General features: G+C 41.3%; 1 protein-coding gene across 2 annotated transcripts in view; it reads right to left on the reverse strand.

Annotated features, from left to right (window-relative positions):
- LOC113808741 (uncharacterized) overlaps positions 1–12,500 on the reverse strand; it is a 98,795-nt gene that overhangs the window by 4,030 nt on the left and 82,265 nt on the right. For both annotated transcript variants that reach the window (XM_070136665.1, XM_070136666.1), the window contains exons 64-79: positions 12,246–12,354; positions 11,150–11,221; positions 10,484–10,658; positions 10,204–10,392; positions 8,203–8,315; positions 7,414–7,529; positions 6,330–6,441; positions 5,632–5,767; positions 5,035–5,237; positions 4,232–4,382; positions 3,317–3,561; positions 2,530–2,669; positions 1,916–2,137; positions 1,601–1,722; positions 596–738; positions 1–48 (exon numbers count right to left, since the gene is read on the reverse strand). The exon at positions 1–48 is cut by the window's left edge and continues 64 nt beyond it. In XM_070136665.1, the coding sequence (XP_069992766.1) occupies positions 1–48; positions 596–738; positions 1,601–1,722; positions 1,916–2,137; positions 2,530–2,669; positions 3,317–3,561; positions 4,232–4,382; positions 5,035–5,237; positions 5,632–5,767; positions 6,330–6,441; positions 7,414–7,529; positions 8,203–8,315; positions 10,204–10,392; positions 10,484–10,658; positions 11,150–11,221; positions 12,246–12,354 (2,296 nt within the window). The remainder of the gene's footprint in view (positions 49–595; positions 739–1,600; positions 1,723–1,915; positions 2,138–2,529; positions 2,670–3,316; positions 3,562–4,231; positions 4,383–5,034; positions 5,238–5,631; positions 5,768–6,329; positions 6,442–7,413; positions 7,530–8,202; positions 8,316–10,203; positions 10,393–10,483; positions 10,659–11,149; positions 11,222–12,245; positions 12,355–12,500) is intronic.

Raw genomic sequence — 12,500 nt, forward strand, 5'->3', positions numbered from 1 at the left:
AGTTATGGAATATTCCAGGAGGATGTGGTACATGGTGCTGTAGTCCATCTGGAAGGAAGGAACGAAGGAAGAAAGGGTTATATGTATTGGTTGGGGGATAATTTTCTTTACTATCTGTCTTTCTTACTTTCTGGTTGTGTTTGTTCTTAACTTCCCTCTGTATCTCGCTCTTGATCTTAGTCTGTCTGTCTGTCTGTCTGTCTGTCTGTCTGTCTGTCTGTCTGTCTGTCTGTCTGTCTGTCTGTCTCTCTCTCTCTCTCTCTCTCTCTCTCTCTCTCTCTCTCTCTCTCTCTCTCTCTCTCTCTCTCTCTCTCTCTCTCTCTCTCTCTCTCTCTCTCTCTCTCTCGTCATACTACTACTAAGATTAATACTGATATAGTACAATGAACTAGCCCCATGGACGTTATCATCTTCATGATGATGATGATGATGATAACAACAAGAACGATAATAACACTAATGATAATAACAACAACAATATTAGCAATAACTACCATTATCATACTGACGATGTTAAGGATAATGATAACCATCATCATAACATAAGAATAACAACAGCGAAAATAACAACAACAAGAAAGAAGTGGGCACTCACAGAGGGAATGCTGGGTTTGCACGACCTGCACGGGAACAGCACGAAGGTCACGCTCACGCCGGCACGGAAGGTTAGGTCAGCGGCGAAGTTGAAGGCTTCGAAGGCATCCGCCCCCCAGTAGTCCTCGCTGTCGGTTTCTGCAGCTGTCGAGGAAGGGGGAGAGAAAGGGGGTCAGGGAGAGGAGTTTTGGCTTTTTTGGGGTGAGAAAGGGGGGGGAGAGGAGGTCAAAGTGGCAGAGGTTTTTTTTTGGGGGGGAAGGGGACAGAGAAGTGGTCAAGAGGGGGGTTATTATGTTTTTTTTTTTTTTTTTTTTGGTGAGGGGGGGGGGGGTATTGGGATTGGGGGATGGAAGGGGGTAAGGGGTGGGGAGGTGGGGAATTCTGGGGGGAAAGATGTAGGCGGGGATGGTGGGTGTGAGGGTCGTTGTGTGGGTATTTTCAGTTCTACTTCTATTTCCGTCTTTGCCTCTACCTTCCTATTCATCGCTATTTATCTCCACGTCCTCTTCTTCCTCCTTTCTACCTTCACTTTCTGTTGCTCTTCCATCCTGGCCTCCCTCTCCTTTCCCCTCTCCCTTCGCCTCCTCCCCTACCTTCATCTTCACCCCCTTCCCACTCCTTCCTTTATTATCCCATTTCCTTTTCCTTTCCTCCATCCCACCTATTCTTCCGCCTCCACTTTAACATTCCTCCTTTTCCTCCTCTTCGTCTTCCTTCCTAATTCCCCGCATGCATATTCCCCTTTCTCTATCCACCTATCTCTTCACCCCTCCGCACATCCCTCCCTCTCTATATTTACCTCGCCCCCTACACCTCGTGTCTTCCACCTCGTCTTCTCCATCTCGCCCTCTCCAGTTCGTCTCCTCCACCACGTCTCCTCCACCTCGTCTTCTCAATCTCGTCTCCTCCAACTCGTCCCTACACCTCATCTCCTCCTTTCCGTCCCCCCCACCTCATCCCCTTCACCTCGTCCTTTCCACCTTGTCCCCTCCACCAGAATACTCACTGAATTCCACCCGATCGAGAGCCCTGTGGATGTTGCTGGCGTCCGTGAAGATCTGGTTGTCGACGGTAGCGATGGCCGGCTGCGCGTAGAGACTTTCCCCTCCGTACAGAACCATGGCGTATCTGTTGAAGTTGAATAGAAGACCCGATCTTGATTACTTGGCGTGGCAACCTGTGATTTATCAGATTTTCTCCGAATTTCCGAAACACTGCCGAGAATTTTAATGCCGAGAATTTGAAGCCGGCGTAAAAAGAGCCGAAGAAACAGCCGAATTCTCCCTGTTTCATCTCGAAGGACAGCCCGTCTCTTACTCACCTCACATTCCGGAGGCCGTTCTTCGCCAGCTCCTCGTCCATGGCGTTGATGAAGCTCTCGAAGCGGTTCAGGGGTTTCTTGGAGGCGAAGCCCTTGTTGCATGCGCCGTCCTCCACCAGGAGTACCACGTCCGTTGACTTGAGGATGTCGTCGACCTCCAGCATCGTCGACGTGCCCTCCTCCAGGGTATGGGTTTCGCCGTCGTCGGTTTCGTACACACACCTGGGGAAGGCAAGGAGCTCGTTAGTTCGAAGGTTTGGTTTTATTTGTTTGTTTGTGTTTGCATAAATGTCCGTTTTTTGTTTGTGTGTTTGTGTTAGAGTGTGTGTGTAAAGAGAGAGAGAGAGAGAGAGAGAGAGAGAGAGAGAGAGAGAGAGAGAGAGAGAGAGAGAGAGAGAGAGAGAGAGAGAGAGAGAGAGAGAGAGAGAGAGAGAGAGAGAGAGAGAGAGAGAGAGAGAGAGAGAGAGACAGAGAGAGAGAGAGAGAGAGAGAGAGAGAGAGAGAAGGAGAAGGAGAGGGAGAGGGAGAGGGAGAGGGAGGGACAGACAAAACAGAGAGACAGAGAGAGGCCAGTTTCCGTGTCTCGCGTGTTAGAAAACCGACGAAATACTCACTCTACACAGAACACCGGGATCTTGACCGGGATGTTGTTCCTGGAGCACGCCTCCATGTACGCCGTGGCAGCCGTGCAAGTATCCCGGTCCTCGCTCCGGTAATCCACCATGCACATGTGGAGATACGGCGTCGGGTCCACCTACATACACAAGGATAATGTGAATAATTAAACGCCTTTATGAATGATAGACTTCCCTCATGAATCGCAATTATCCATATTGCATTATATATATGTTTTGCACCAAACTTGATGAAAAGGTAATGCATGAATCGTTTAACCCTTGAAAGACAGGATATGCTTATGTAAAAGAAATAAGATTATCCATGTGGTGTATTTATGTACTAATAGAAAAAATTATTAAAAAGACTGATAGGGAGTAAAAGCTTCATCATATTGATAAGTGAACTACATGGTTGGTCACAATTGTAACAAACATGAACTTTTGATTAAAGCAATCTTTAGTCGAATAATCACTATAACATGTGATCGAATAAACAAATAAATAAAAGGGTACACAAAACAAATCCAAAAAAATGATTATAAAAAAGAAATAGAAAAAAAATGAAGAAAAGAAAAAAATGAATCAGAAAAAAATCTGAAAAAAATTTAAATGATTCCGAAAAAAACAGACAAAATAATAAGAAAAATCTAGAAAAAATAATTTAAAAAAATAAATAAATGAAAAAATCAATTAAAAAAATAAACAAATGAAAAAATCAATTAAAAAAAAAGAAAGAAAGAAAGAAAGAAAAAAATTCAACCACGACCCGAAACGGAAAGCGCACCTGGAAGAAGCAGTGCTTGAAGGGCGAGGTCTTGGACTGGAACAGGTGCTGGCAGGTGTCCACGCTGACCTTGGAGGCTCCCACGGCCAGGTTCCCTCCGGACTGACAGGCGCCCCTGCTAACGTCCCAACCCTGCGCCAGGACATGCACGACGTCCGTCTGGGTTCCGTCGGGCAGCTGTTGGTCGTCCATGGGCTCGTTGTTGTAGACCCCCAGCAGGCCGCCCGTCTTGTCGAAGGAGGTGCCTGCGAGGAGAGTGCGGAGGGCGGCGTGAGGGGCGGATTGGGGGGCAGGGCGGGGTAGCGCGAGGGGAGGGGAGGGTTGTGTCTGGGTTTGTATGTGTGTATAAAAGTGTTCGCATTAGAAGAGAGTGTGTGCGTGTGTATCTATTTTTGTCTGTGTGTGTGTATGTGTGTCTGCCTTTCTGTTCGTCCGTCTTTATGTCTGTATGTCTGTCTGTCCGTCTGTCTGCATGTCTATAGGTATATAGGCTTCTGTATGTTTGTATACGTGTGTGTGTACGCATTTATGTATCCACGAATACAAAGACACTTTATTTCATCTCCTCTTTACTTCAACAAATCATGGAAGGAAAAGCTTCTGGCAGACAAGCCTAATCCGCCAATCTATAATTCATTCCCCAAAATACTCAGCAAACGCAAAAAATAACCAACAAATAATAAAATAAATAACAAATAATAACAATAATAATAAATAATAACAATAATAATAAATAATAACAATAATAACATATATACATGTATGTATGCATGTAACAAAATAAAATATAAAATACCCCCTGAAAATAAAACAATGACAATTCTGATAAACAAACACAAGAACAACGAAACAAATAAGACGAAGTAAAAAAAAAAGCAGTCAACAGAACATCCCCAGCAGGAGGTTCCCCCTCACCTGACAGGCTAATGGAGAGGACGTCATGCGCCAGGTTCCAGTTGATGCGCAGCCCGTGATCCGTCCTCACCTCGATCTTGTGCAGCCAGCGGTCCACCGTGGCGCCATCCACTCTCACCGGCAGCTCCGTGGGTTGTTTGTCCACCGTCACCTGTGTGTGCGGTATTCGTTATTCGTTACTGTGGTAAGCCATACAGAGAGCCACACTGGGAAATTCGAGGTGTCAGTGTAGGCCGAGACACTGCTAAGGAAGAATGAGAAGATAGAAAACCATGAGCTACGAGTATTTACTTAGCAGAAACACACCAGCCGGTCTTTTAAACCTATTAGGAGTCGGAGACATTGCAATCTCTGAAGGCAATCTATTCCAAAACCTAAAAATGGCAGTAAAAAGGAGGAAGGTGGTGTTAGCTTGTCTTCGGTTAATATCAGTGATCAGTTAGTAATGTGTTTCTTAAGTATCGTTAATAATGCTAGTGGAGATAATAACAAAGATAATAAAATGATAGAAGTAATGGCCATAATGATGATAGTAGCGATAATGATATATCATTATATGATTTAAATATCTTTAACAATGGTAATAAAAAAACAACCGAAAAATACCATCGAAACATCAGTAACAACCATAATAATAATGAAACTAATGGCAACAACAAAAAGAACGATACTGATACTAATAACAATGAAAATAATAACGATACTAATATAGCTAATGATGAGGATGATAACGATACTAACACTATCAATAACAATGCTAATGATAACGACATCAATGCTCTACTACTAATGATAATAATTACCCTAAAGTCAGTCGCCAACTCGATCTCCGACCCTCCGATGTAAATGATGATCGTCCTGGAGGAGTGGCTGTGGTAGTTGACGGTCACCGCGTACTGTCCGCTCACCATGTCAGCCACTAGGAGGTGCTGACAGCGGCCCTTGAACTCCAAGTGATGCCCGTCGAAGGTCATGAAGTGTTGCTCGCCGATCATGTAGCCGGTCGCTGCATGACGGAGGGAAAGAGGGTGAGAGGGGGTCAGTTTGGGTGGGTGAGTGGGTGTAAAGGAGGAGGTGGATGCGTGGGAAGGTGGAAGGGAGAGAAGGTGGATGGGTTGGGTGGGTGGGGAAGGAGAAAGGGAGAAAGGGAAGGTGGTATGGGAGTGAGAGAAAGCGGTATGGGAGTGAGTAAAGGAGGGAGGGAGGCAGGTGAGGAGGGAGGCAGGTGAGGAGGGATGGGTGAGTGGTTGAGGCGGAGTGGTAAGAGGTGGCTGATATGTAAATATCCATGTACATTAAACAATAAATAAAAAAAGCTTATATAAGCAAGAAATAAAGGAAAAAATAAACAAAAATACAGAACTTCACCGACAGACAAATGAAATAACCTCGAAGCTCACCAGGGAATGGCGGAACCCAAGTCACAGGGTTGAAATTGAGGTTCCAGTACTTGTAGAATTTATCCAAGATGGTCGTGTTGGAGGTGGAGAAGAATGTGTCCCTCACCCACTGAATGTTCTTGTACTCTGGTAAGTCCTGGGGAGTAAGACAAGACGTTCGTTTTTCTTGTTGGGGTTGAACTACTGCTTGTGGTCGGCTCTGTTTTATTTTTGTTTTTGCTTTTCTTTTGTTTAGCTTTTTTCTTATAAAATATTGATATTAATTTGCTTGTTGAAGTTGGACTATAATGAGGGGTTAAAGATTTATTTTTGTTATTTTTTTCAGTGCAATTCTAACTGCTGTTTGCCTGCCCAGGGTTTTGGATAAGTAATTGGATGAATATTCGAATGAATAGGTTGATGATAATAAAAAAGGCAAACTCAAACATGTGAAGAATCTGAAAGGTTGATACACACTTACTCTTTAAATATACGAGTTCTGATATCTTACCAAAGTGATCAGTCCTCTAAAATAATGAAAAAATTAAAGACAAGACAAATATATAAAACCCCTCATACTTCATTCTCCAATACGTTAACGCGCGAATGAGTTAAAAATCAAGCAATATGAATCACGTAACAAATATACACAACACGTGGATATACAATAAACCCGGGTTACAATCCACTCGCAACATCGAGTCTCAACTCTCTCTTACCCTCCAGTTTGGCTTGACGTTGAAGGCTTGCCAGTCAACGGGTAATTTCTGAACCAATAACACTTTCCCTTGGGACGGAGTGAACAGGAACTTCGTCTTGGCTACGATGTGCCTGGAAGAGGAAAGGGGAAAGGGAGGGTAATGCGTCTGTCTGCCTGATGATGATGAGACTGGAAGTTAGTATTAGTGTCTGCTAGTTGAGAATGACTCCGGAAGTTAATTGATCTGTTTGTCAGATGATAATGACCCTAGAAGTTAATTTGTCCGTCTGTCAGATGATAATGAGCCTGGAAGTTAGTGTGCCTGACTACTAGACGATAATGAACCTGGAAGGCAATGCGTCTGTCTATCAGCCAAGAATATCCCTTGGAGTTAATGTGCCTATCTGCCAGATGATAATGGCCCGCCTGAAATATTAAGGCGGTAAAGAATTTTAGATATTCCGGCTGCCATTCTTCTGGGAAGGTTGTTCTTATATAATTAACTGTCATCAATACCTATCCTACCCCATTTACACCCTCTTTCTACTTCCTTCACTACTATACTATCATATAGCATGCGGCCGATGAAATAAAAGACATTTTAGTTCTAACGAAGAACTTTAAAAACTCCTCCCACCACAATACAGTACCATAGTGCTATAGGACCTATGATGTCTAGCACATTTATTTTCTTGTGTTATTATTACTTATTTACTTTTCCACTCACTATAATCACTCTTTTACTTGACTGTTTGTTGTACAGCTAATCACCCGAGTTCTATTTTTCTTAATGAACAGGGAACGGGAAATATTTACCACTGGAATTCATTCAAGGATCTGAGCATAGGAAAACACGACTCACTGGATCTCATTTTGAAGAATTAATCAATCAATCAATAATTAGAATGGTAAACCGGTAATAGAGATCATTTTAAGAACAAGCATTCGTAAACATAAAACCCAGGAACCCTTAAGAAAAAAAACATCTTCAAACAATAATTCTACGATAAATAAGGAAAAACAAAGTCAAAAGCAAACTCCTCGAATAACAATTTCTAACAATTCAAACCCAAACTAACAAGAGCTGAAAAAACAACACATACTTCTGCGATGCCTGGATGCTGGTCTGTGAGACGATGGTGTCTCCGTGCTCCAAGATGAAGGCTGCAGCATCAATCAGGTGCCCGCGGATGTCAACGTAGCGGACAGTCCACACCACCTGGGAAAAGAGACGCTCATAAATATAGTTACATTTCTTTTTTCTTTATTTATTTGTATTAGTTTTTCTCTCTTCCCCTCTTTCTCTTTCTCTGTTTCTACCCCTATATCCATCTGGCTGTCTGTATCTCTATGTCTGTCTGTCTGTGTGTCTGTCTCTCTCCATTTCATTCTTGCTATACATTGTCGTCTAAAATAGGACTTGATGGACCCTTTTTCACATTTCTTGATTATTTAGTCTATTTCTCTTACGATTAATTGTGATATCGCATGTTGACCGGTATCTTTATTTTCTTCCTCGCATGTTATCGCCTTTTAATATATATTCTTTTGACAAGAAATCCCAATAATGAACATTGTTAAAAAAAAACTTTATTTCCTGATTATTATTCTATCTTATAAGTTACAACGCACATAGTCACATCATCGACTTATTTCTTTTTCACTATCAGTCCCTTATCCTTCGCTATTATCACTATCATTCACTATCATCACGTAATCCCTCACACCTATCATTTTATCATTCATTATCATCTCGTTATGATCAACTAACTTCATTTTTTCACTCGCTATCATCATTTTTTCATTCACTATCATCATTTTTTCAATCACTATCATCTTTATATAAAAAGCAAGTTCCGGTATTGCACCCTCCACAAAAAAAAATCTCTCACCTTATCAATGGCAGCAAGAACAGCATCCTTAATTCTTGCAATCTGGTTATACTGCAAGAGTTTAGCCCAAGCCGTCTGCAATTCGTCGATCCAGTCTTGCACGAACGGAGCAACTAGCAGAAAGACAGAGAGAGAGTGAGAGAGAGTGAGAGATGGAAAATGAGGTAGAAGGTAGGGGGTAAGGGGTGGGGGCTGGGGGGCAAGGGGTAATATGTGAGAGATGAGAGGTGAGGGGTGGGGATTGAGAGGTTGGGGTGAGGGGGTGAGAGGGTAAGGGGGGTAAGGGGAGGGTAAAATCTAACTTGGATTTTATGCATGGGATGAAAAGCTTGAATCAGTTTGGAAGAAAATGTGCTGCAGTTCTGAAGGCGTGATTAGTCTTATTTGTTAGACAGGATCGCCTCTGATGAAAGATATGATAATAACAACTACGGCAACTAAAAGCTCTGTAGTAGTGGTAATAATTGCAGAAATTATAATAATAATATTAATATGAAAACAATAATGATAAAAGCGATAACAACAACAAATACAAAAACAACAACAATAACGATAACGGTATTAAAAATATCGTAGGGAAAAATAACAACATTACTATCACTATCGTCATCTTATTGATGATAACGTTAATACCAGTACTATTGCTAATACTACCACCACCAAAGACATAATTGTAACTAATGTACCCATAGTGGTTATTCGTTGCAACAACATGCCATCCTTAAGACGCTCTACTGGATATTGCAGATCAACTGTTTTGAATGCAAATATTATTATCTTCCGAGAGGTCTTTCAAAGGGACCATTCATCTTGCAACGAGTCTCTCTGCAAAGCGACATCAACAGCTTCCTCTTCCACTTTCCTCTCCTTCGTCTGTTAGTTTTCCTTCCGTCTATTCATTCCCTCTCGATTTATTTTTCGGGTTTGCTCTACTTCCTCACTCCTTCGTTTCATTTTTACCCCGGCCACTACTCCTTCCTTTATTCCTTAAGACTTTTCTTCCCTTTCACTTCTCTCATTTTAGGAATTCTTTACACCCACTTGCTTGAATTTCCGGGCCTCCTACAATTTTTTTCCTCTCCAGACATAAGAAGCCTTTTCCGCTCACCTCCTTTTGGATTTCAGGCATTTTCCACTTTCCTCTCTCCACTCCACCTTCTCCTCCTTCGTCACTCAGACCTCCTCCTCCATCATCTCCTTCGATACACAGACTTCCTTCTCCTTCGTCACTTAGACCACCTCCTCTACAATCTTTTCCTTTTCCTTCGTAATTTAGACCACCTCCTTCACTATCTCCTTCTTTTCCACCTTCTCCTCCTTAGTCACTCAGACCTTCTCCTCCAACTTCTCTTCCTTCGTCACTCAGACCTCCTCCTCCACCTTCTCTTCCCTCATTACCTAGGCCTCCTCCATCTACACCGTCACCCCCAAGCCCTAATAAGTGTGTTCCACCTCCCTTTTCACTTCCTTTAACCTAATACGCCTTCTTCCGCCTCTTTCGCTCTCTTCACCCCCACCTCACCATCTCCCTTCCTCTTTAAGAACCCTCTTGTATCGTCAAGAACCCTAAGAACATCCAAGGCCCTTCAAGAACTCCAAGAATTTTGAAAGAAATAAACTCAAAGTCCATAAGAACCTAACCTGAGCACCCTTCTCATCCCTCAAAATCCTTCAAGCACCTACATGAACATCCAGTAACCTTGGAGAACCCTGTGGGAACCCACACATTTCTTACGCACCCTCAGAATTCCTCAAGAAGCCCATGAAGCCTCCAAGAACAATATTCCTCCCCCCTCACAAAAATAAGAACCCCATGAACCTCCTAAAACCATTCAAACAACCTCCAAAAGAACCCTCGAGAACCTCCCTCCCAAAAGAACCCTCAAGAACCTCCCTCCCAAAAGAAACCTCTAGAACCTCACAAAAAAGAACCTCCAAACCCTCCCAAAAAGAACCCCCAAGAATCTCCCTCCCAAAAAAAGAACCTTCAAAGAACCTCACCTCCGTCGACAAGCATCTTGAACCCGCTCTTCATCTTCTCGACGAACATGGTGTAGTACTTCTCCAGGTTCTCTCGCTTGGACTTTTCGGTGAAGTCCTTGTAGATGCCCTCCACGTAGGTCACGATCTCGGCGATCTTCTGGTAATAGGCGGAGGACTTGATCTCAAGGCCGACCTTCTGGAGCCAGTCTGCGAAAAGGGGGTGAGAGTCAGTCGGGTTCTCAGGGAAGAGGTATTTTGGTAATGTTGGGTTCTGTACTACAACAACAACAAAACTTACCCATAAGATTCTCCGCGAAGATCCAAGCCTGAGTCTCCACGTTGTCGAAAGTGCGCAGAATGTGAGGCTTATAGTTATCGTAGACCGCCTGCCACTTGCGCCGAAGCCACTCTCCCACGCGGTCGGTGAACCCTTGCACGGCCTGGCTCGCGCGGAGGTACAGGCGCTTGGCGAACTGGCGGAGGGGAGAAAGGGAGAGGGTGAGGAAGAGAAAGAGGGAAGGGGGAGAGGAAGAGGGAAGGGAAAGAGAGAGGGAAAGAGAGAGGGGGAAGGGAAGGGGGAAGGAGAGGGAAGGGAAAGAAGGAGAGAGAAGGGGAAGAGAGAGGGAAAGGGAGAGGGAGAGAGGGAGGGAGAGGGAGAGAGAAAGTGATGAGGGAGGGAAAAGAGGGAGAAGGATAGGAAGAGGGAAAAAGAGGACGAGGGAGAAATAAATAGAAAGTGGGAGAGAGAGAGAAAGCGAAAGGAAGAAAATTTAAAACACGAAATAGTCATACATCACACAGAACACGCCCCCAAAACAGAATTTCCTACACTTCATCGCAATAAAGAAAAAAAAATCCGCAATGATTTAAAAAACGAATCCTATATCAAATCACAAGCGACTAAACGAATATGCAAGCGAAGAGGATTAGATTAAAAGTCAATATTTACATCAGCCCTCCTTACCTGGTCGTACATTTGGGCGAAAGTGGAGAAAAGTGACTTCAATTTGGACATCAATCCAGGCCCGGATGGATCCTGTTGAGAGACGCGGTCCAAAAAAAAGATAAATAAATAAATGAAAAGGGAAAAATGATGTAGATATGAAAGTTAAATGATAAGAGGAAAAATAATGAAAGAGATAAAGAAATAAATGAAAAGGGAAAAATGATGTAGATATGAAAGTAAAATTATAAGAGGAAAAATAATGAAAGAGATAAATAAATAAATGATAAGGGAAAAATGATGTAGATATGAAAGTAAAATGATAAGAGGAAAAATAATGAAAGAGATAAAGAAATAAATGATAAGGGAAAAATGATGTAGATATGAAAGTAAAATGATAAGAGGAAAAATAACGAAAGAGATAAATAAATAAATGATAAGGGAAAAATGATGTAGATATGAAAGTAAAATGATGAGGAAAAATAATGAAAGAGATAAAGAAATAAATGAAAAGGGAAAAATGATGTAGATATGAACGTAAAATGATAAGAAGAAAATTACGAAAGAGATAAATAAATAAATTATAAGGGAAAAATGATGTAGATATGAAAGTCAAATAATAATAACAAAAATAATGAGAGATAAATAAAAGAATGAAAGAGGAGAAAATGATGTAGATATGAAAGCAAAATCATAATTATAACAAAAATAATCATACCAACAATGATGAATAATCATAACAATGATGATAATAATGATGATGATAATAATAGTAATAGTAATAATGATAATAATAGTAATAGTAATAATGATAATAATAATGATAATAAAGATAATAATAATAATAATAATAATGATAATGATGATAATAATAATAATAATGATCATGATAACAATAATAATAATAATAATAATAATAATCAGCAATTAGACGAATACAAAATCTTTACTTTAAAAAACAATGGAATGGATAAGTCAATGAATTCATATAAATCTAGATAATTGTGATATTCGATTACCATCTTATCTTTTTTTTGGTAGATAAAAAAAATCAAAACTAATCTGCTTTTTTGGATTGTTTGTTTGTTTGTTTTTTGTGAGGAGATGAAATACAAACCGAATGAAAGAGATGTTCATAGATGTTGCGTATCTTCTCGACTAGAGTTTTGACCTGACCGCTGAGCGCCCCGCCCTCCAGCCTCTGTCGAAGGTTCCTGAATGCTGTGCTGGAAGGAGAGATGTATGTATACACACACACACACATATATAAATATATACATACATATATATATATATATATATAATAGATATATATATATATATATATTTATATATATATATATATAGATATATATATATATATATGTATATA

The sequence above is a fragment of the Penaeus vannamei genome, chromosome 22, assembly GCF_042767895.1.
Source record: "Penaeus vannamei isolate JL-2024 chromosome 22, ASM4276789v1, whole genome shotgun sequence".
Lineage (NCBI taxonomy): Eukaryota > Metazoa > Arthropoda > Malacostraca > Decapoda > Penaeidae > Penaeus > Penaeus vannamei.